The 20797-nt window shown below is 44.8% G+C and overlaps 2 protein-coding genes across 9 annotated transcripts in view; one reads left to right on the forward strand and one right to left on the reverse strand.

The window, feature by feature from the left end:
- The first annotated feature begins 4370 nt into the window (after positions 1-4370).
- The window catches only part of LOC140897993 (ankyrin repeat domain-containing protein 40-like), a 27130-nt gene continuing 10703 nt past the window's right edge, over positions 4371-20797 (forward strand). For 2 of the 3 annotated variants that reach the window (XR_012154900.1, XR_012154901.1), the window contains exons 1-5: positions 4371-4655; positions 8371-8519; positions 11170-11661; positions 14183-14358; positions 15745-15943. Coding sequence is in view for 1 of the 3 variants with exons in the window: in XM_073311360.1 (XP_073167461.1) it covers positions 4522-4655; positions 8371-8519; positions 11170-11661; positions 14183-14358; positions 15745-15888 (1095 nt within the window). In the remaining 2 variants the exon portion in view is untranslated. Of the gene's footprint in view, positions 4656-8370; positions 8520-11169; positions 11662-14182; positions 14359-15744; positions 18965-20797 lie in introns of those variants that run through there. The other variant, XM_073311360.1, reaches the window with a different exon arrangement.
- Positions 16730-20797, reverse strand: part of LUC7L3 (LUC7 like 3 pre-mRNA splicing factor) — a 47502-nt gene continuing 43434 nt past the window's right edge. For all 6 annotated transcript variants that reach the window (XM_073311349.1, XM_073311350.1, XM_073311351.1 and 3 more), the window contains one exon: positions 16730-20797. This exon is cut by the window's right edge. The gene's annotated coding sequence lies outside the window, so the exon portion shown is untranslated.

Genomic DNA, 20797 nt, shown 5'->3' on the forward strand with positions numbered 1-20797 from the left:
ACGGGCCTAACCCTGCTCTCATTGGTGCCATGGCAGAACTCTCATTATCTTGAGTAGGAGAAGAGGCAGGTCAATACCAGGCACTTGTGAAAATCCAAGTGAAATCCACCCTTGTGTAGAGAACTGGCACTGTTTAAACCAGGCATAAGTGGAACTGAAGTGGCACCTAAGCCTCATGTATTTGCACTTTCACTTGAGATGGAGATGAAGCAAACAGCAGAGGTGACTAAATCAAGCCAACATAACTCGTTAGAAGACTTTTGGCCCCCCACCGGATAAACACAAAACTTGAAAAGTTTCACACTGACAATGACCTGTTTTGAAGATCAGTGGTTTGTCAATCATACTATTGGGTGATACTACATAGCACTGCCATAGTGCATTCCAATTGAGGAACTTTAGATACAAGAAGGGAATCTTTGGTTTCAGTGAAGTGCTTTTATTTAACAATCACATAAATGACATCATAGATGAAAATGAATTAAATATTTTACTCAGAGAGCCCCTAAACTGACTGACTCCACTTTCTTTGTAGCCAACTTCGTGTTACATTCCTTCATGGTCCACAAGATGGCCACACTCACACCTTCATTAATTAAGCTTCACAACACCCCAGGGAGGTATTATTATGATTGTTTAATACTTACATTAAGGTAGCAGCCACAGGTGCCAATCAGGATCAAAGGCCCATTGCATGAGGTGCTGTACAAAACACAAAGATAGACACAGCTCCAGCCCCGCTGAGCTAATGATCTAAGAAAAGTGACCCAGAAACAGTGGGAAGAGGGTACAACCGAAACATGCCTCCTTTTTACTGCTTTTAGGAATGGGCAAAATGGGGTGCAACGAGGATATAGCGACAATTTTCAAACTTTGCTGCCTAAAGATAGGCAGTAACATCCATATTTAGGCTGCAAAGTTAAGCACATGTGTAAATCTTTGCTGCTTACATTGACTCTGTCTCTGTCACTCATTAGAGTTTTAACCGAACTCCCCAACAGAGTTTAGATTTTCCTGCAGAGAGATTTCTGGGAAAACCACAGGAGTGATGGGGACAGGGAAGTACCCCATCTTCCTCTGACCCCTCTTTATTCAAACACTCAAGTTTCTACAAACATTCAAACTTGTCAGCACCAATCAGGTTAAATGCATGTTTTAATCTGGGCATTGATTTTTAGCTCCTCCCCTCTTCTCCCCACCAGACCCTTCATCCCCCCAGCCTTAAAGCCATAAGAGCTTTAAAAATGTTTTTTAAAAGTATAAATTTTAAGGTCCCTGGCTTTACCTAAATCATATTTCTAATCGCCTTAACCAAGCCTGGGGCATGTTCAAATTGTTATAAACATCATTTTGGGTGGGTTGGGGGGATTATATGTTTCAAATGCGATTATACAGCGATATATACGTTCCCTGTGTAATCAGAAATAAAACAATTATAATCCTCAGAAAGACATTTAACAACAATTCTAAACTACTGAGGATTTGATTAAGGGTGTTGGGGAATTAGAATTGAGATGTGAAAAGGGGGAAGGGAAAAGACTTCAAATGCTATTTTCAAAACAATAGGTCATGGTTTTCCAAAAAGGCTTATACAAGGAACAGAAAATGATTCAGTGAGGCTGCTTCATTTTTAAAACAATTGATACATAGTTTGAGTTACATTAAGTAGTTCACAGAAGATGTGAAAGTAATAAACAATCCAACAACAAATCACAGGAGCCTTGATCTCAGACCAGAAAAGGCAAAAACTAAGGCCCTGATCCTGCAAATACTTACCCGTCTGTTTAAGTAAGTGAGTAGTCCTACTGATGTCAATGCAACTACTCACATGCATAAAGTTAAGCACGTTGTTAAGTGTTTGCAGGATCAGGGCCTGAATGTTGCTCCCAAGGTTATATAGAAGAGCTGTATTCTGTTTTATTAATGGAGTTGCCAACATTATATTTAAAAAATATGGACCAGACCTCAGATGTCTCCAAGCTTGACTTGAACCTCTGGGGGCAAGTCCCTTCCCCCCACCCCCATGCTTTCTAGGGGTTCTCTGTCTCCAGCTCTGGATGCTGCAGAGAACCCAGGGACTCAGGTGCTGGGCCAGCAGCCGCTGCAACTCCTGTTTAGGTTGTGCACAGGTGCCAGGAGGAGCCGAGCTGGAGGCTGCAGTTGCTGGTCTTTTTCTGCTGCGCCACTTGCATGTGTTGTCGGGACTTGGAACCAGAACCTTATGATTCATAGCACAGATCTCTACCACTTGAACCAAAGGAATATCACCATTAGCGTGTAACTGCAGTAGGCTTCTATCCTTTGTGCAGACTAGCCATTGGAGTGGGACACAAGGCACACGGTGCAAGTATGTTACATACCCTCAAGTCCCAAAAGTTTCCAGGGGAGTGCAGGGTGTACAGAACTTTACACAGAGCCTGATTCTCTGCTACGTTGTATTACCATTTATTCCTGTGCCAAATGCTCTCAGACCAGACCTCTCCACTCCCAGCAATGGTAGAATTTTACATTCACCCTGCAGAAACCAGTGGAGAACCAGATCGTGGATGAGCTCAGCACTTGACAGGCTTGGGCTAAAAATGAATGTAATATAGGGGTAGGGGAGCTGGGGGAGCATGTGATTTGGTCTGGTTTTTCTGGCATACATTTTGTTAGTTCCAGTGTTTAGGGGTATTAGATAAGTCAGAAAATCCAGAGTACATGGGGAAAAGAGGGAAGGCTAGCGGTGGCAGGCTGGAGGCAAATAAACCCTCAGCTAATCCTCTCTTACATAGACTTTCATGAGAGAACCAGTCTCACCACTCTAAAGAACACTGTGTAATTATGGGGTGGTGAACCCGCGTAGCATTTAAGTATAGACATAGTAATTTGGGCATAAGAACCAGATTCTCAAAGGACTATTACAGGCACCTAACACCAATTGAAATCATTTGGAGTTAGGCACCTAAATACCATTGAGAGTCTAGGCTTTAGTCCCAGCTGGGAAACTGTCTTGCTGAGTGACCCGCTGACCTGAAGTGCTCAGATACCACGAATGATGTGAGGGGTGTGGTATAAAACCTTGAGTAGAATGAAAAAGAATTCTGAACTTGGGCAGCCAGGGAACTGCTCTGTGCCTCAATTTCACCCATTTTTAAAACGTTGCATAATATGCTCTTTACTGAGAAGTGCTTTGAAATCTGCTCTGTGAAAATGTTGAGGCTGTTGGGTTTTGTTTGTTTTTTGCATTAAAGGCATATGACAGAGTATTGCAGTACACAAGTGCAAAACTGGGTTCTGAAACTCTTATTGTTGTTCTACTGCGACCCCTAGTGTCACAATATATTTTTACTAATAAAGCTGTTGATTATTCGGGGCCCACTCATGCAAGCCTTCCGCACACAGAATCCCCCTTGATGTCAATGGGAGTAACACAGAGGGAGACCTTTTAGAATAGGACCTTCTGTCCTTTTTTCCTTTTGGATGGAGCAGTAATTCTGCCCTCATCTTTATGGATTTTCCAGGCCGTATATGTTCAGATTTCTTGTGTTTTCAGAGCACCCCAGAAAGTATTTGATGTTAGGAATTAACATTTATTGCCACTATTGCCTTAAATTTTAAACTTCATATTGTGTACATGTAGTATCAAATGATGTCAGAAACATTGAGGGCCATCCACTCAGCTGTCTGAAAGGGTCTGACAAAGTGTTGGAACTGTGGAATTGAATCACTGGGCCAATGTGAAAGTCAAATTTTAATGCACAAGCCTGTGAGCAAGACTTAACAGATACATATGGCAATGAAGTTCACTGCAAGGAGTACAGGTGTAGGTGACCAGGGTTCTGTTTCTGGACTGACTTGTTGTGTGGCCTTGGAAAAGTCACTTGACATTGAGATAATCAGAAGGTGAATAAAAAAAGCCTAAAGCTTTATTATTATTAATTAACTTGAGGGAGAGACAGCTCCATGGTTTGAGCATTACTCTGCTAAACCCAGGGTTGTGAGTTCAAATCCTTGAGGGGGCCTTTTAGGATCTGGGGCAAAAATGGGGGATTGATGCCGCTTTGAGCAGAGGGTTGGACTGGATGACCTCCTGAGGTCCCTTCCAACCCTGGTACTCTATGATTATTATTATTTAAATCTCATGATTTTAAGCCCAGCTCCTGATTTTGTTTTGGGGGCTGGGGAGCCGGCTTCTGAACGCTTGCTTGGGGTTGGCAACCCAGACAAAGGGTGGGAGCTGCAAACTGCCGACTGATCACGATGCCCTCCCCAGGGCTGACTGAGCCTCCGCACCAGCCCGGGAGTGGGGGCGGCTGGCGATCACCGTGTCCCTCCCCACAGCCAGGCCCAAGGCAGCCCTGGCGGCCCAAGGCCCTGTGACGGGCTAGGAACGAAAGGGCGAGGCGCGGGGTGTCACTGGGAATAGGGCCCCTGCGAGGCGAGCTCCGGACGGGCAGTCCGCTCCCGGGGGCGGGAAGGGCCCTGGGCCCGGGCGGAGGCGGCCAGGCCGGGGGGGCCCTGGTCCCCAGCGGGAGAGCGATGAGCGGCCCCCTGGAGGAGCGGGAGCTGCAGGAGCGGCTGCGGGAAGCGGCCGCTCTGGGGGACCTGGAGGAGGTGCGGCGCCTGCTGCGGAGCGGGGCGGACGTCAACTCCCCAAATGAGATCAACGGCTGGTAAGTGCCCCCCCGCCCGGCTGCCATGACCTTCTGCGCCCTCCCCCCCCGGCTGCTATAACCTCCTGCGGCCCCCCTCGGCTGCTATAACCTCCTGCGGCCTCCCCCCCCGGCTGCTATAACCACCCGCGCCCTCCCCCCCCCGGCTGTTATAACCTCCTGCGGCCCCCCCCCGGCTGCTATAACCTCCTGCGCCCCCCCCCTCGGCTGTTATAATCTCCTGCACCCCCCCGGCTGCTATAACCACCCGCGCCCTCCCCCCCCGGCTGCTATAACCACCCGCGCCCCCCCCCTCGGCTGCTATAACCACCCGCGCCCCCCCCCTCGGCTGCTATAACCACCCGCGCCCCCCCCCGGCTGCTATAACCACCCGCGCCCCCCCCCTCGGCTGCTATAACCACCCGCACCCCTCCCCCCCCGGCTGCTATAACCACCCGCCCCCCCCCCCCCCCGGCTGCTATAACCACCCGCGCCCCCCCCCTCGGCTGCTATAACCACCTGCGCCCTCCCCCCCGGCTGCTATAACCACCCGCGCCCTCCCCCCCCGGCTGCTATAACCACCCGCGCCCCCCCCCCCACGGCTGCTATAACCTCCTGCGCGCCCCCCCCCGGCTGCTATAACCTCCTGCGGCCCCCCCCGGCTGCTATAACCTCCTGCGCCCCCCCTCGGCTGCTATAACCACCCGCGCCCTCCCCCCCCGGCTGCTATAACCACCCGCGCCCCCCCCCCGGCTGCTATAACCACCCGCGCCCCCCCCCGGCTGCTATAACCACCCGCGCCCCCCCCTCGGCTGCTATAACCACCCGCGCCCCCCCCTCGGCTGCTATAACCACCCGCGCCCTCCCCCCCCGGCTGCTATAACCACCCGCGCCCCCCCCCACGGCTGCTATAACCACCCGCGCCCCCCCCGCTGTTATAATCTCCTGCGGGCCCCCCCCCGGCTGTTATAACCTCCTGCGGGCCCCCCCTCGGCTGCTATAACCACCTGCGCCCTCCCCCGGCTGCTATAACCACCTGCGCCCTCCCCCCCCGGCTGCTATAACCTCCTGCGCCCCCCCTCGGCTGCTATAACCACCTGCGCCCTCCCCCCCCGGCTGCTATAACCACCCGCGCCCCCCCCCACGGCTGCTATAACCACCCGCGCCCCCCCCCACGGCTGCTATAACCACCCGCGCCCCCCCCCGGCTGCTATAATCTCCTGCGGGCCCCCCCCGGCTGTTATAATCTCCCGCACCCCCCCGGCTGCTATAACCACCCGCGCCCCTCCCCCCCCCGGCTGCTATAACCACCCGCGCCCCTCCCCCCCCCGGCTGCTATAACCACCCGCGCCCCTCCCCCCCCCGGCTGCTATAACCACCCGCGCCCCTCCCCCCCCCCCGCTGCTATAACCACCCGCGCCCCTCCCCCCCCCCGGCTGCTATAACCACCCGCGCCCCTCCCCCCCCGGCTGCTATAACCTCCTGCGTGCCCCCCCCCAGCTGTTATAACCTCCTGCGTGCCCCCCCCGGCTGTTATAATCTCCTGCACCCCCCCGGCTGCTATAACCACCCGCGCCCCTCCCCCCCCGGCTGCTATAACCTCCTGCGGACCCCCCCCGGCTGTTATAATCTCCCGCACCCCCCCGGCTGCTATAACCACCCGCGCCCCTCCCCCCCCGGCTGCTATAACCTCCTGCGGGGGCCCCCCCCCCCGGCTGTTATAACCTCCTGCACCCCCCCTCGGCTGTTATAACCTCCTGCGCCCTCCCCCCCGGCTGTTATAATCTTCTGTACCCCCCCCCCGGCTGCTATAACCACCCGCGCCCCTCCCCCCCCTGGCTGCTATAACCACCCGCGCCCCCCCTGCTGCTATAACCTCCTGCGGCCCCCCCCCCCCCGGCTGCTATAATCTCCTGCACCCCTTCTCGGCTGTTATAATCTCCTGCACCCCCTCCCCCCGCCTGTTATAACCACCTGCAGGTCCCCCCCCCCGGCTGCTGTAACCTCCTGCACCCCTTCCCCCCTCCACCCCCCTGGCTGTTATAATCTCCTGCACCCCTTCCCTCCCCTGGCTGCTATAACCACTTGTGCCCCTCCCCTCACTGGCTGGGACAGCTCAGTCGGTCACCCCCTGCCAAGGAGCTGTGTGCGGGCCTCTGCTGGGAGGGCTGGGGCTGCGTAGCGCTGCCTGAGGCAGGGCTGTGTGAGAGCAGGGACTGGCAGCCCGAGGGGTGGGCGTGTGGATGGCCGGCGAGCCGGCCCCCATCCCTGTTGGTATCAGCGGAGGGGTTTGCGCTGGTGCCCTTTTTCTAAGTCTCTCTGACCCGCCCTGCTCTCCCGCCCGAGAAGTGGCTGCATGACTCATGCTAACGTTTGTACGGTGCCTTGGCATTCTCGGGATGAAAGGCTCAGCTCTGTGTAAGGGAGGCAAGCGGGGCCTGTGGATAGCGCACTGGACTGGAACGAAGGAGACTTGGATTCTGTTCCTAGCTCGGCCACTGGCCCGCTGGGTGATCTTGGGAACCTAAGGTCGGCGCTCTGTGCCTTGGTTTCCCCATCTGTAAAATGGGATAATTATATTGATCTCCTTTGTAAAATGCTTTGAGACCAAGCCATGAGAAATGCTATATAAGGCTAAGTATTATTATTAACAAAAGTATGAATGCATGTAGCCTGTAAGGTTGGCACCACGCTTTATTCAGTGTGATTGCGTTAACGTGGTAGCACTCTGATTTGTAGTATCAGGGCTTGGATTTATCTGTGTAGATGGGACCAAACTGAGTTATCTCATGTTACTGAACCATGATAAAGCCCTGGGTCAAAATTTTCAAAAGTATAACCCTAAAATGGGGGTTCCAGAGTTCTTATTTAGGTGTCTTAAGTCAGTAGCTGGATTTTTCAAAAGTGTTGAGCACCCTGCATCTCCCATTGACTTTATCAAGAGTGGCTTGATGCACTGTAGTACTGAAAAAAACGGACAGTTTTTAGTGGAGAATGGCATAAGAAGACTCAATAGTTGGGAGCTGAAGTACAAATTTTTAACAGTGCAGCTGCTTTATTACTGAAACAAACTACCAAAGGCCGTGGTAGATTCTCCGTCTAGTGATGTCTTCAAGTATGGATGCCTTTCTGGAAGATTTGCTTTAATCAAACACATTTTGGACTCAGTACCTGGTTGAAATTGAGTGGCCTGTGAAGGTCAGACTTGGAGATCTATAGGCCCTTATGGTCCTAAAGATCTATGAATATATAAAATTGGACTGCTCGTTTATATGACTAAATGCGGACTTAGAAGGTCTAACTTTAGGCCCTCGTTTCTGAATTTTTAGTCCAAGTCTTTACAGGGGTCTACTAAGTCTATTGTCTGCTTTAATTTTTATTGCACTATATTATATAACAGTTAACATTGCTCAAATACAGGGACTACCAACACTATTTTATTAATAGCATGAAGCAGTGTTATTTTTGTTTGTTTAGCACTGACAATGTACTCAGTGCACACTGGCTGATCGAGGTAAAGGAAGTCCCTGCCCCAAGGAATTTACAATTGAATCATGTTCAGTTTGAACGTGGAAGCGATTCTGGTGTCTCCCAAGTCACCCTTATTCTACATGCAACCTGAGGCCAATGGATTATTATTATTGTTGGCACATAATGGTTTAGAACTCTGGATTTTGTGGTCGGGGTATAGTTCATTGGAACTACAAAGTCACCAATATATTTTCTTTACACACAGGACTTGTTTGCACTGGGCATGCAAACGGAACCATGCTGAAGTGGTCTCTTGCCTGATTGATGCTGGTGCTGATAAGGGGATTCTCACAGCTAAAGGAGAACTGGCAGCCCAGTTAACGTCAAAGAAAGAAATCAGGAAGATTATGGGAGGTACAATTTACATATTTTGACATTTATTCTAAAATAGTTGGTCTTAGTATTTAGTGGTTTTTCCTTAGTTCAATAGACTGACAGCATTTCTATTATAAAGAGAGGGTCCAGTCTTGTCCTTAAGTCACACCAGTAATGCTTATTCATACAAGTAGTTTCATTGACTTCAGTGGCATAATTCATGCAAGGAAGGATTGCAGGTTTTTCTAGGGTTTATATCTTTGCTGTGAACATGTTTTGTGCCAAGATGGAACTTGTGTTAGATGAATTTTGTGGCAGTGAATTTTATGAGTTTACTTTTTTACTCACTTTCCAAAAAGTTTTGCTCTTCCAATTCAGTTACTTGTTTTAAAAATTTTTTTTAGATGGAGTGTGCCTTTCTATAATTGGTAATCCCTTATCTATGTATATGAGTTTAAAAGATTATACCCCATGTAGGTAAATATGTTAACGTCTTTTGATCTTCCACGTGCATGTACCTAGTGCCTTGCAGATATTTATAAATGTATTCTAATATGTTGTAAGAAATTGTTGGAATCAGGACTCCCGAATTTTACTCCTGGTTCTGATACTGATTCACTCTGGGCAAGTTACTTTGGCCTCAGTCATGCTCCCTCGGAAATCAGTATAAATATAAGTGGAAGAATATTTTATGTCAAGCAAAGCCTGAGACAGAGCAGGTCGATATGGACCTTGCTATAGAGAGGAGACAGAGAGTAAGAGGGTGTATGCTGTTTGATTTGCATGACACATTCAGGTTTAAAGGTGACTGCTGATGTATTTCCTCATATGATTTTCAAATTTGTTTAGTGTGGTTATTATTTCACTAGTAGATAAACCTATTTTACTTTTTTTAGTATGATACTATAAACTGATGATTGCCAACTGCAGTTCAAAAACTCCTCTTGCTAGGAAAGTGCTTTCTTAAGGCTTGTCTATATTGTCTTTACTACAATAATTATACCACTGTAGTGAAAGCGACATAAGCTAAACTGGAAAAAGGTACTCCTATTCGGGAATAAAGAGTGTGTGCACTATAGAATATAATTATACCGGTATAACTTTATCAGTAAATTTCCCTGTGTAAATAAGCCCTTTGAGACCTCTTTTAGTTACAGAACTCAGAATGAAACTGCTTTTCCAACTCTCATTGAAGTGTTTCCATTGACTTAAATGGAGTTGAATCAAGCCTCAAGCCAAAGGCTTTTCTGTATAAGCACAAATAGACCTGGTCAAGCTGAACCAAAAGTCTTACAAGGCCATTGTATACAGAAGCAACTGCTACGTTTTAGGAGTGATGGCTTCCCAAAATGTCATAGCTGTGTTATGACTTCCTGGCAGTAAAACTTAACCTTCTCCATACACAGGACAAAACACGTTGGTATATTTAAAAAGCTTATGCCACACACATGCAGAGAAGCAAGCCCAAAATTAGATATGTGACACTCTTAGAAATAGTGCAGATATGTCTGATTGAGTCCAGTGTTTCTGTACCATAGAAATTTCACCTTTTGTAACTTTCAGTGGGAATGCGTGTATATGTTAATAATATTTCTATGGGGAATAGGCCTCTTTTAAATTCAGGTTGGTAACTGACAATCCACAGTGTGTGTAATAGCTGCATAATTGCTGTGTAAATGCATGTGCAGCTAAGTACAGGCTGCCATTACTATTTTCACAGTCATTTGTGTGATTGGTATAATCTTTGAAAACTGGTTTTTCCTTTGTCTGGGCAAAAATCTGTATCTATTACACACACGCACAGCAGGACAACATGACTTGGGTTCTGACTTTTGAAAGTTTAGGCTGACTTGTCGAAGGGAAATGAGCTCCCACATAATTCCTGCCTGATACGTTTGTCTGGTCACTAATAATTCATGCCCAGCTTTTTAAAGGAATTTAGGTGTCTAGCTCCCATTGATTTCAAAGGAAGTTAGGTATCTAAATACCCATAAAACCTGGGCCTCATTTACCAGGTATAGGATATGTGTCACTTTCACCCTCCTAAAGAAATTTAGTTGTGCATCCCCAGGAAAACTGAGAGCATCTTGTTTGGGCTGCCTTGGCGTTCTTATTGTTAATGGGCCTACGCCTGCAGTTCTTATTCAAGCCAAATTTGTTGCAATAGGTCAGCGAATGTGAGGACTGCAGGATTGTACCCTATGTTGAACACCTGCTAACTGAGAAAAATGTTCCACTTCCTTTGCTGGCATCTATGAAAACCAATTATTTTAAATAATGTCTTTAAAAAAAATCATATCAAAACTAAGATTTAGCGAAGAAACTACTTCTCAATCTGATCCTTTCAGAGATGGTGAACAGGCATTGCTGTATTTAAAGGCATCGCTTGTATCTGCTTTTGATGGTTTAATTATTTTTCTTTGGGCTTTTTTTGGCTTCCCACTCAGTTTGTATAAAAATTTCTTCCCTCTTGATTTTTATTCTTTTCTTTCATTTCACACTGCCAACATTTTGCCATGTTTCCAAGTGCACATAGGCTCAAGCTACATTGGTGCAATTCTTGTGATTTTTGCAAGATGATATAATTTTGTGAGACACAGTAGGAAAACTCTAATTTTAAATTTAAATTGGGGAAGATGGTAATATTTAAATAACAAGTTTTTCTCTCTCTCTCTTCCCCACCCTGAAGTGGAGGAAAATGAATTTCAAGAAGTGGAAGACTTAAACTTGCCAATTGTTGCGAACTATTTGGCCAATCCACCCTTCCCTTATGTTTACACTAAAGAAAGCAACAGCATTCCAGCCATCTCAACAGCATCCCAGAATGAAAGCACTTCCGTCTCTTTTGTTTCTCTGTGTGAAACTAGTCCTTGCTCATCAGCAACTCAGGTCGAAAGCATATGCACATCCATGTCGTCACACAGCGAAGATTGTTTTCCTGTGGTACACTCTAAGGAAGGCCAGCCCACCTCATCAGCACCCATCGTGGTGCCAGAATATCCAAAACCTAGAGTCCAGAATGGCCCCATTTGTCAGCCATCTATGTCTCATAATAGAGGCCTCTTTTCTCCAGTAGCATCTAAACAGCCTGCATCTCAGCAACAGAATGGCTCTCCTACTGGGGCTGCACCAACATTTCAGCCACTTTTCTTCACTGGAACTTTTCCATATAATATGCAAGGTAACAAAGTGTAATTTTCCAAGATCGTGCATCTTGCTACGACATTGCTGATCCATGTTTGCATCTCTAGTTGGGAACTGAAGTGAGGGTGTGTTTCATGTTGCTCTTGATCTCTCTTTCCATCCTCTAGGAGGAGAGGTAGAAATGTTGCCGGAAATGTCAAAGGGACAGTATGGTGGCAGAGAGAGCGATCTAGTCCCGCTCTATTTCAAATGCTCTCCCCATTCTGCTAACTAGAATAATTGTTGTGTTATTTATACAGTACTATAAATGTGTTACAGACAATTACATCTGCTTTTCCACTTCTGGAGAGATTCCAGTCTAAAACCCAAACAATATAAAAATCACAAACTTTGCCAAATATGATACAAGGTGTAATAACTCTCTTGTAAACCAATACAACTTGTAATTTAGGGCTTGTCTATAGAGGGAGTTATTCTGGAATAGCTGGAATAAGAGTTAATCCACTTCAAATTCACACCCTGCTTTATTCCAGATTATTTTGTGTGTAGACAAGCCCTTAGTAACAAACTTAGCTTCTTTTTCTGAGGTTTCTTTACATCTCCTAATACTGTTTTCAAATGATTTTCATTGCTGTTGAAACCAAACCCTTCATTAGTCATACTGGGTCTGCTCTGTTACACTGATGTGAATCCAGAAAACCTTTCTTAAAGTCAGTGGAGTTATTCGCAATTTACTCTAGTGTAACTGACCAGAATGTGGATAATTACATGCATCCTGTTTGCTCTCACAAGTGGAAGATCTGATATATCATTGTAACATTATTATGAAGCTGTGCTGCTGTTTGTGTTTAATCAGAAAAATCTGTTTTAATTCCCATTTCAGCCATAACTGAATTGTTAGAACCCCCAAAATAGAAATTGTATTCCAAACCAGTCATTTTGTCCTGTCTCCCGCCACCACCTCTTTATCAGGCCCCGCTGCTCACTGTAGACACAAATATACCACAAACTCCTAACATTGCCATCTCATAGAGCATGTGCAAACTGATTCAGCATTTCTGGTAGCTAAGAGGGCTCAGATAAAGAGAGATGCAGATTTTCTTCACTTGAGTTGCTGAGTCAGATCCAGCTTGAGCCCCTGAGCCTGCAGGCGACTCCATGCTGCAAGCCCCAGATGTCAGTGAGGTTCCATGCAGTCACACGGGTGTGAGAAACAGTTTGAGATTGGAACCTCTGAAAATTTTTCTGTTAATCCTTCAGTTTAATCTTTGTGGGCTTTGCAACATTACTTTGTCTGGCTGATGGACAGGTGTCCATATCACAAAACTAGCACTATTTTCCCCCTTGATGAAAGGGCAAAGACTGACTAGACTATCAATTCTCAACTACTTTCTTGCCTCCTGAGGTGGTCCCTCCAGCTTAGAGTTGAGTGTTAATAAGTTTGCACCACACTTGTCTTTGCTGTATCTGATCTGTGTGGAAGGCTTCCAGAGACCATGGTACATATCTGGCCCCCATTACAGTAGTTAGTCCTGAGGGCACTCACCAAAAAATTAAAAATTCTGTGGACATTTTAAAATTCTGCAAGTTTTATTTGTCAATAAATAAATACAGAGGCTTCAGCATGGCAGTGGGGAGCACAGGCTACTGGCTGGCAGGAGGTCTGGGTGCAGGAGGGCTCCAGATGCAGGGGTTGAGGTTCAGTGTGGTAGGGTTCGGGTATGGAGGGCAAGGGGAGTTCTGGATATACCTGGTGAGGCTTGGCAGGGGTGTCTGGGTATGGGAAGTCCAGATGCATGGGAGTTCGGTGGATGGGGGAGCAGCTCCCCATACAGTGACCCTTTCCCCCACAGTTGAGGCGCGATGAGGGCAGGAGGATGCTGAGCTGGGGGAGGTTTCTGGGGGTGGTTCTGACACAGCCCCAGACACTTCTTGCACGGGAACTGGAAGTCCTGTCCTTTCCTGCCTCCAGCTCAGCCACGACTAGCAGCTGATCCTGGGCTCAGGGTAGGAGCCACTGGCTGGGGTGTTCCCAGCCCTGCGGTGATTTACCTCTCTGCCAGCTGCTTGAAACTATGTACCTGCTCTGCTAGGGAGTGGTGTGTGACTGCTCTTGCAGCTTCCCTGTCAAAAGTCATTTTTCTGCTGGAAAGCAAAGAAATCTGGGGGGGACATGAATTCAGTGCACATGCAGTGGTGCAGAATTCCCCTAGGAGTATACAGTAGTATCTGTGCTATCATGAGCACTAAATTCACAGGGGAGAAGAAAGAGGAATCCATTCTGATAGAGGCTTTAGAATATTGTATAATTTTCTTTTAAATAAGCCCATATCATTTTAAGGTTTCCTCTGCAGTTTTGGGTTGTTTCCTTCATTGTGGATATGTGTTACTGGACTTTCTATGGGTATCTCAGGTTTAAATCCTTGTAAGAGTGACTCTGGTGTTATGCCAACAAAATCTGAATTCAAATAATAAAATGTAAATTCTCCCTCAGTTTCAGTCAAGATTATATCAGACCTCTTCCCACACCATAATTATTATTTTTTTATTTTTACTAGAACTGGTGCTTAAGGTAAGAATTCAGAACCTTAGGGAAAATGACTTCATTGAGATTGAATTAGACAGACAAGAACTGACCTATCAGGATCTACTCAAAGTCAGTTGCTGTGAACTGGGTGTTAATCAAGAGCAAGTGGAGAAGATTAGGAAGTTACCAAATACGTTGGTAAGAAAGGTAAGAGGAACTTCCATATTTAATTGCTAATTGGATATTATTCATTTTATTTCTCTGTTACCTTGGACTTTGGAGTACAAAGATCAGCTACTGACTTTAGACTCCAAAGAATTGCACTCTGTTCACGAACTGACGACCACATAATTTTTTTTTAAGTATTCAGGCCCAAAGAAATATTTCATAGGAGGGAAATAATGCAGTTTCATCATGATCTAGTAAAAAAGTATTTCTTTTATCAAAGTGGACAATAAACTCTCAAAGCAGGAGAAATCACAGGCACCTATAGTTGCCAGGTATTTGAAACATAAGACAGAAAGCACAATGTGCATGTTTCTCTCTTAAGCATGTCATTAGTATGTGGAAATGGAAGTATCTTTGTGTGCGTGGGGGGGGGGGAGGGGAGGGAGAGTGGGGAGAATACCCTACCTCAGCTTTTGTTGCAAATCATGTATAAGGGTACCCCATCAGCAATGTAAACATTCCTTTGTGTTCAGACAACACAGCTCTCGTGGGGCTGTGTCTGAAATCAACTGGCCTTGTCTGCATGACTTTCAGTTAATCTGACACATGCACTGACCTTAGCAATGTTCCGGTCAGATCCTTTTACTGCTTAATTCAGTAAGTACAAACAGTGGGTACTTGAAGAATGGAAAAGTCATCTTAACGGTATTGAGAGATTCCATCATGGAGCAAAACAAATAATGACACATCTGTTAACTAGAAAAAATAGTACTTGTACCTCGGGGTGGGCAAACTTTTTGGCCTGAGGGCCACATCTGGGTGGGGAAATTGCTTGCAGGGCCGGGGCAGGGGGTTGGGGTGCAGTGTGCAGGAAGGGGCAAGGGGTTGGGGCAGAGGAGGGGTGTGCGGTGTATGAGGGGGCTCAGGGAAGGGGGTTAGGGTGCAGGAGGGGTGTGGAGTGCAGGAGGGGGCTCAGGGCAGGGGGTTGGGGTGCAGGAGGGGTTCAGGCTCCAGCCTGGTACTGCTTACCTAGAGTGGCTTCAGGGGGCAGCGGCATGCACCAGGGCCAGGGAAGGCTCCCTGCCTGCCTGCCCTGGCCCCACGCTGTACCACTCCGGGAAGCGGCTGGCACCTGCGTGGCCCCTTGGTGGGGTGAGGGGGCGCGCAGAGGGCTCTGCATGTTTCCCTCGTCTGAGGGTACCTCCCCCAAAGCTCCCATTGGCCGTGGTAACCTGTTCCTGGCAGAGCTTCCCCCCCCCCCCAAAGCCCTGAGGGGCCGGATCCGGCCCACGGGCCGTAGTTTGCCCACCCATGTTGTACCTGGCAATTGGTTAATGCTTGCTTTCACAGGCTTGACCTTGTTTATACACATTAATGGTAAATACATTTGTAGACATTTGCTTTTTTTGTTTTCATCCATTTAAGGACAAAGATGTTGCAAGACTTCAAGATTTTCAAGAACTGGAGCTGGTTCTAATGAAAAGTGACAACTCTCCTTTTAGAAATGCTGCATCAACACTGACGGAGAGGTCTTGCTACAACAGTAAAGCATCAAAGCTGACTTACTGAACTTTCTAGGATGTGAGAATTATATGCTGCTGTCTTCTGAAGCAGTGGATTAATTGTGTGTGAAACCTTAAGTTATTGTTAGGGTTAATATTTTAACTAATAATAGTATATCTTTGATATTTACTATCCCCTTTGCTTTTTTTTAACTTAATATTGTATTCAGATGAAGGGTACCTCATTTGTCTATTAAGCTGACATGCTTCAGATACAAATCAATAAAGTTTATTGGTTGTATCTGGCATAAGAAGACAGCTGGTCAACTGTTGGCATGAAAAGTAAAGACTTCTGGAAAAATCAATCAGGCAGAGTTAATAGCTGTATCTTTTTTGCATAAATTATAAATTTGGGCTTCTATGGCTTGTTGCCCCCTGAAAATGTAAATACTGCCCTTATTTCTCAGACTCCTGTGGGTGCAGTCTCTGCTGTCACCAAAACTTTTAAGTGAACTGATGAAGATGTAAAGGTTTGTATTAGAGAGAGTGAGTCTTCAAGAATTTGGTTTTCTATTGCTTTCTCCTTCCTCAATCTATGAAGAGTCTCAAATCCATGTTTGGGAGTGGAGTTTAGCCATCTGATTACTGTACACAGTACCCGGCTCACTGAGTCTCTTACAACTGCCCTAAGTGTGAAGTAGCATGCCATGATGTCTTTTAGAGCAGTGATATTACTGCTCAAAATGAAAAGGAGGACTTGTGGCACCTTAGAGACTAATCAATTTATTTGAGCCTAAGCTTTCGTGATGCATCCGATAAAGTGGGCTGTAGCTCACGAAAGCTTAGGCTCAAATAAATTGGTTAGTCTCTAAGATGCCACAAGTCCTCCTTTTCTTTTTGCGAATACAGACTAACATGGCTGCTACTCTGAAACCTGCTCAAAATGGTCCACAGAACTCACCCATTGTAACAACCACACAGGGACAGCTTGCTAAAATCAGGTTCCCAGATGTCAAATTGCCATTGATGTTTAGTAAATACCTTTATTTCTCTTCCCCAAACTAATATGTGACCCAACTGAACAAAATGGGATAAATTTTAATATTTTGTTTTTAAAATATTGATTTTTTAAAAAGTAAACCTTAGCTGCACTGTTGAACAAATGTATTAGATCGTCAAAGCAAATGAAAGTTACATATGTGGTTGTGTTTAAAAGGAAACTGCCATGTTTGACTGTAATTTAAATATTTTTGTGGGTATCAATTTCTTTTAAAAACCTATATACTTGTCCACTTGGCAAGCATTAATTACACCCTATGATTCAAATAGTGCTTTACTGCTTTTTAAAAAAATCTCTTCTAGGAACTAGTCTCATTGATACTCACAGTTCAGGGAAGCTGGGTTAAATTCAGCAGCCTGTGCAGTAGGAGCACAATACTAGAAAATATTTGTTGTTGAGAAGTATCAACTCCAGAGGAGAGAGTCTGCTCTTGCTTAGCCAAACCCAATTAAGGGAACATGTGAATGGAAATAGAGGCACCATCAGAAGCAATTAACATATGCACCTGGAGCTGTTTTTAAACTGATTCTGTATGACACATTCGTCCCACAACTGTTGCATTACATTGCATGAGCTGGTGTCACGTAAAGCGTGTCAAAAGCTTCAGCCAATTGAGTAATCCAATAGCTTAATGTTGCTGGATGCTTTATAGCACTATGTTAAAAACCTGAATCTAAGTTACTTAAGCTCTTAGAGCAAGTCTATAGACTTAGCCTGGGCAGTGTAAATTTAAAACATATATCACATTTGCGATCAAATACTATATTTTCAAGTTGTTTTTTCTCCCAAGGAGACTGGGTTTACTTTTGTTGCTGGGAGTACTAATCTCTAGCAGTTCTGAAAACACTTGGCTACCCTGACTCTGATGAGGGCTAGGTGGATGTGCAGAAAAACTAGAAATGGCAATTCCAGATTGCGTAGGAAAGCTGGCCTTTCTTAGACTTAAATAAACATCTCCTACCAGAGTGACTTTCAATTAAAAATGTAACCTAATTTATAAGAGATCTAATATTGATTCCATCTCCAACTCTGTTTCTTTATTAAGCTATATTAGAGCAGCTGCATTTAAATAGCTTCTTCTTGCACTACTAAGAAGAATGTGATAAACCATAGGGATTTTTTTATGTGGATTGCAGCGTATAATATTGGAAATGATTTAGTGTAATACACTGCATAGGGGATAGCTTCTCCTTGCAGTAACTAATGCTCTTTTTGACTAACGTGTTGTCACACACCATACAACAGATGGCACATATTAGTTTATATGTATACATTTTTGAATTTGACTAGACAATAATAGAATGTGGCAAATACAACATAGATAAAATCCAAAACATAAAGATGAGTTAAAGTTACTAGCACTTTCCTTTTGATCACTGAGCTTTTGCTTAACTGGCTCAAAATACATTACTGCATTCTAGGTCCTTTCCCTATTCTAACACTCCACCAATGAAAGCCTCCAGTGATATGCATCTGCGGTCTAATCCTTCTGCCTTCTAATTCAGTCTGACAGTACTCTCCCCTGTTCTGTCCATACAGTGGCTGGACTAGCTCATGAGGCCTGATTCAACTCCTACTCAACTGAAGGCCCCATCAGTACTTAGTCCAACCTGATACTCCCTGTGGTGGGGATTTGGCCTACATACTTGCCACTGTAGTGTCAGGGTTATTTCAAAGTGAATGTTTGGAAAAAACAGTAGTTATGTAGATCAAAATTAAGAGTATTCACAGCTAGTTTTGCCCATCCTATGGTTTAATGTGTGTAGGACATTGTCATGTTTACATAAAGAATGTAACAGAATTGTCCAGCAACTAATAGAAGTGATTCTATTTTAATAAGCTTTATTTTCTCTAATTCATGACAACTAACCATTAACTTGATATGCAACACAACCTTTGCTAAAGAACTATATTAACTGTAAAAATATAGTGCTGGTAACTGAGCAGATCTATGCATTCAGAGAAATATTTTTGTATGTTTTATGAAGTTTGATAAAATTTAAAGGACACTAACTATGTTAATGGTGAATTTATTTCTGTTCATTGAATAATAATAAAGATGTCAGTGTAAAAAAAGTTTAAACTTCTTCCAGGGATGATGATGATTTTTTTTTGCATTACCAACTTGTATTGAAAGGACAGGGCTACTTTTAAAGCTTGCAGATTTCTTTTAAATTTGTTTTTAGTCCTAGACCTCAGTTCCTAAAGGCAGCATCTCAAAAGTCAATTAATAATGAGTACTTAACACCAAGCATGTAAGGTCAGGTGTGAGCCCAGCTGAGGAAAGAGGCTTGAGGCTGTTTACAAATCTATGCATCTTGTCTTTAGTATACTGTATCAGCTAGTCAAACAAACAGCACCTGAGCTTAACACTGGCAGAGCTTTCTTGCTTTCTATAAGGGCATTTAGATCCCATTATTCTGTATGTATAGTTGGGATTATATTTTCCAATGTGCATTACTTAACGTTGAATTTCACCAGCCACGTTGTTGCATAATCACTGTTTTGTGAGATCCCTTTGTATTTTTTCAGGCTGCTTTGGTCTTGAGTAATTTTGTCACCTCAATGTTTTCCAGCTCATTGGTGAGTATGTTGAATTCCACAGGGCCCAGTAGTTGGGGCTGGGTAGGGTGAGTGGTCACTACTCTCCATTATGAAAATTGACCATTTACTCCTACCCTTTGTTTGCTGTTGTTTACTGATCCATGAGCACACCCTTCTTATCCCATGATTGCTTACTTGGCTAAAGAACTTTTGGTCAGGGACCATCTCAAAGGCTTTCTGAATGTCCCACTACACTGTATCCACTAGATCAGTGGTTCTCAACCCCGAGTACATGAAACATGAGGTTTTCCAGGTGGTGTATCACCTAATCTAGATACTTGCCTAGTTTTACAACAGGCTACATAAAAAGCACTAACGAAGTCAGTACAAACTAAAATTTCATACAGACAAAATGAAAAAGTCAACTATTTTTCAGTAATAGTGTGCTATGAAATGTATTTATGTCTGATTTGGTAAGCAAGTAGTTTTTAAATGAGGTGAAATTTGGGAGTAAAAACAAATCTGACTGAATGGGGTACAGTAGGCTTGGAAGATTGAGAACCATTGTGCTAGATCATCCATGTCCATGTTTATTACATTCTTTGTGGTGATTAACAGATTGTAAAGGGAAATCATGACTCAAACACCACACTGACTCTTCTGCCAACAAATCATGTTCATCTATGTGTCGGATAATTCTGTTCCTTACTATCGTTTCAACCTATTTGCTTTGTACTGAAATTGAGTTTAGTGGCTTGATAGTGGCAGGAGCACCTCTGGAGCCCTTTTTAAAAAATGTCATTTTAGCTATCCTGCAGTCATCTGATTTAAATGATAGATTACATAACCTCAGAAGTTCTGAAGTCTTGGGGAGGCGGGGAAAACTATCTTCTCCTTGCCTCTGCTGAGTTTACAGACCAGTTCTTCACAGGAACCCTTAAGAGCTTTTAAGTTATACAAGTGAACTGAAAAAATGCCCAGCTTCTGCCTTGTTCTTTGGAGAACTGGATCTGTAGCATCTGGACTGCCTGTTTTGAAGTTTATCAGAATCTGAAAGAGATGTTGTAACTGAGAAAGCATGTTTTACTGTGCATTTTTCCTATTAATGGTGGTTTATCAATTTTTCCTTAGTATAGATCATACTGACTTAGAAAAGCTACATCCCCTTTTCTACGTTTCATAGTTTGCAATTAATCAGGCATTCAGCAAACTATGTAATTTCAGTGACAACCTTCAGAGCACTGAGTTTGTGTAGTGCAGTAGAATTCCTCACTTTTTATAAGAAAATAGTTCTGAGTTTCTTGTTCTACTCAGAATAATGGTCCAACTGATGTGTCTTAACTTTAGCATGTTAAGCTGCCTTTTCTTGACT

Source organism: Lepidochelys kempii, chromosome 14 (assembly GCF_965140265.1).
Source record: "Lepidochelys kempii isolate rLepKem1 chromosome 14, rLepKem1.hap2, whole genome shotgun sequence".
NCBI classification, from domain to species: Eukaryota; Metazoa; Chordata; order Testudines; family Cheloniidae; genus Lepidochelys; species Lepidochelys kempii.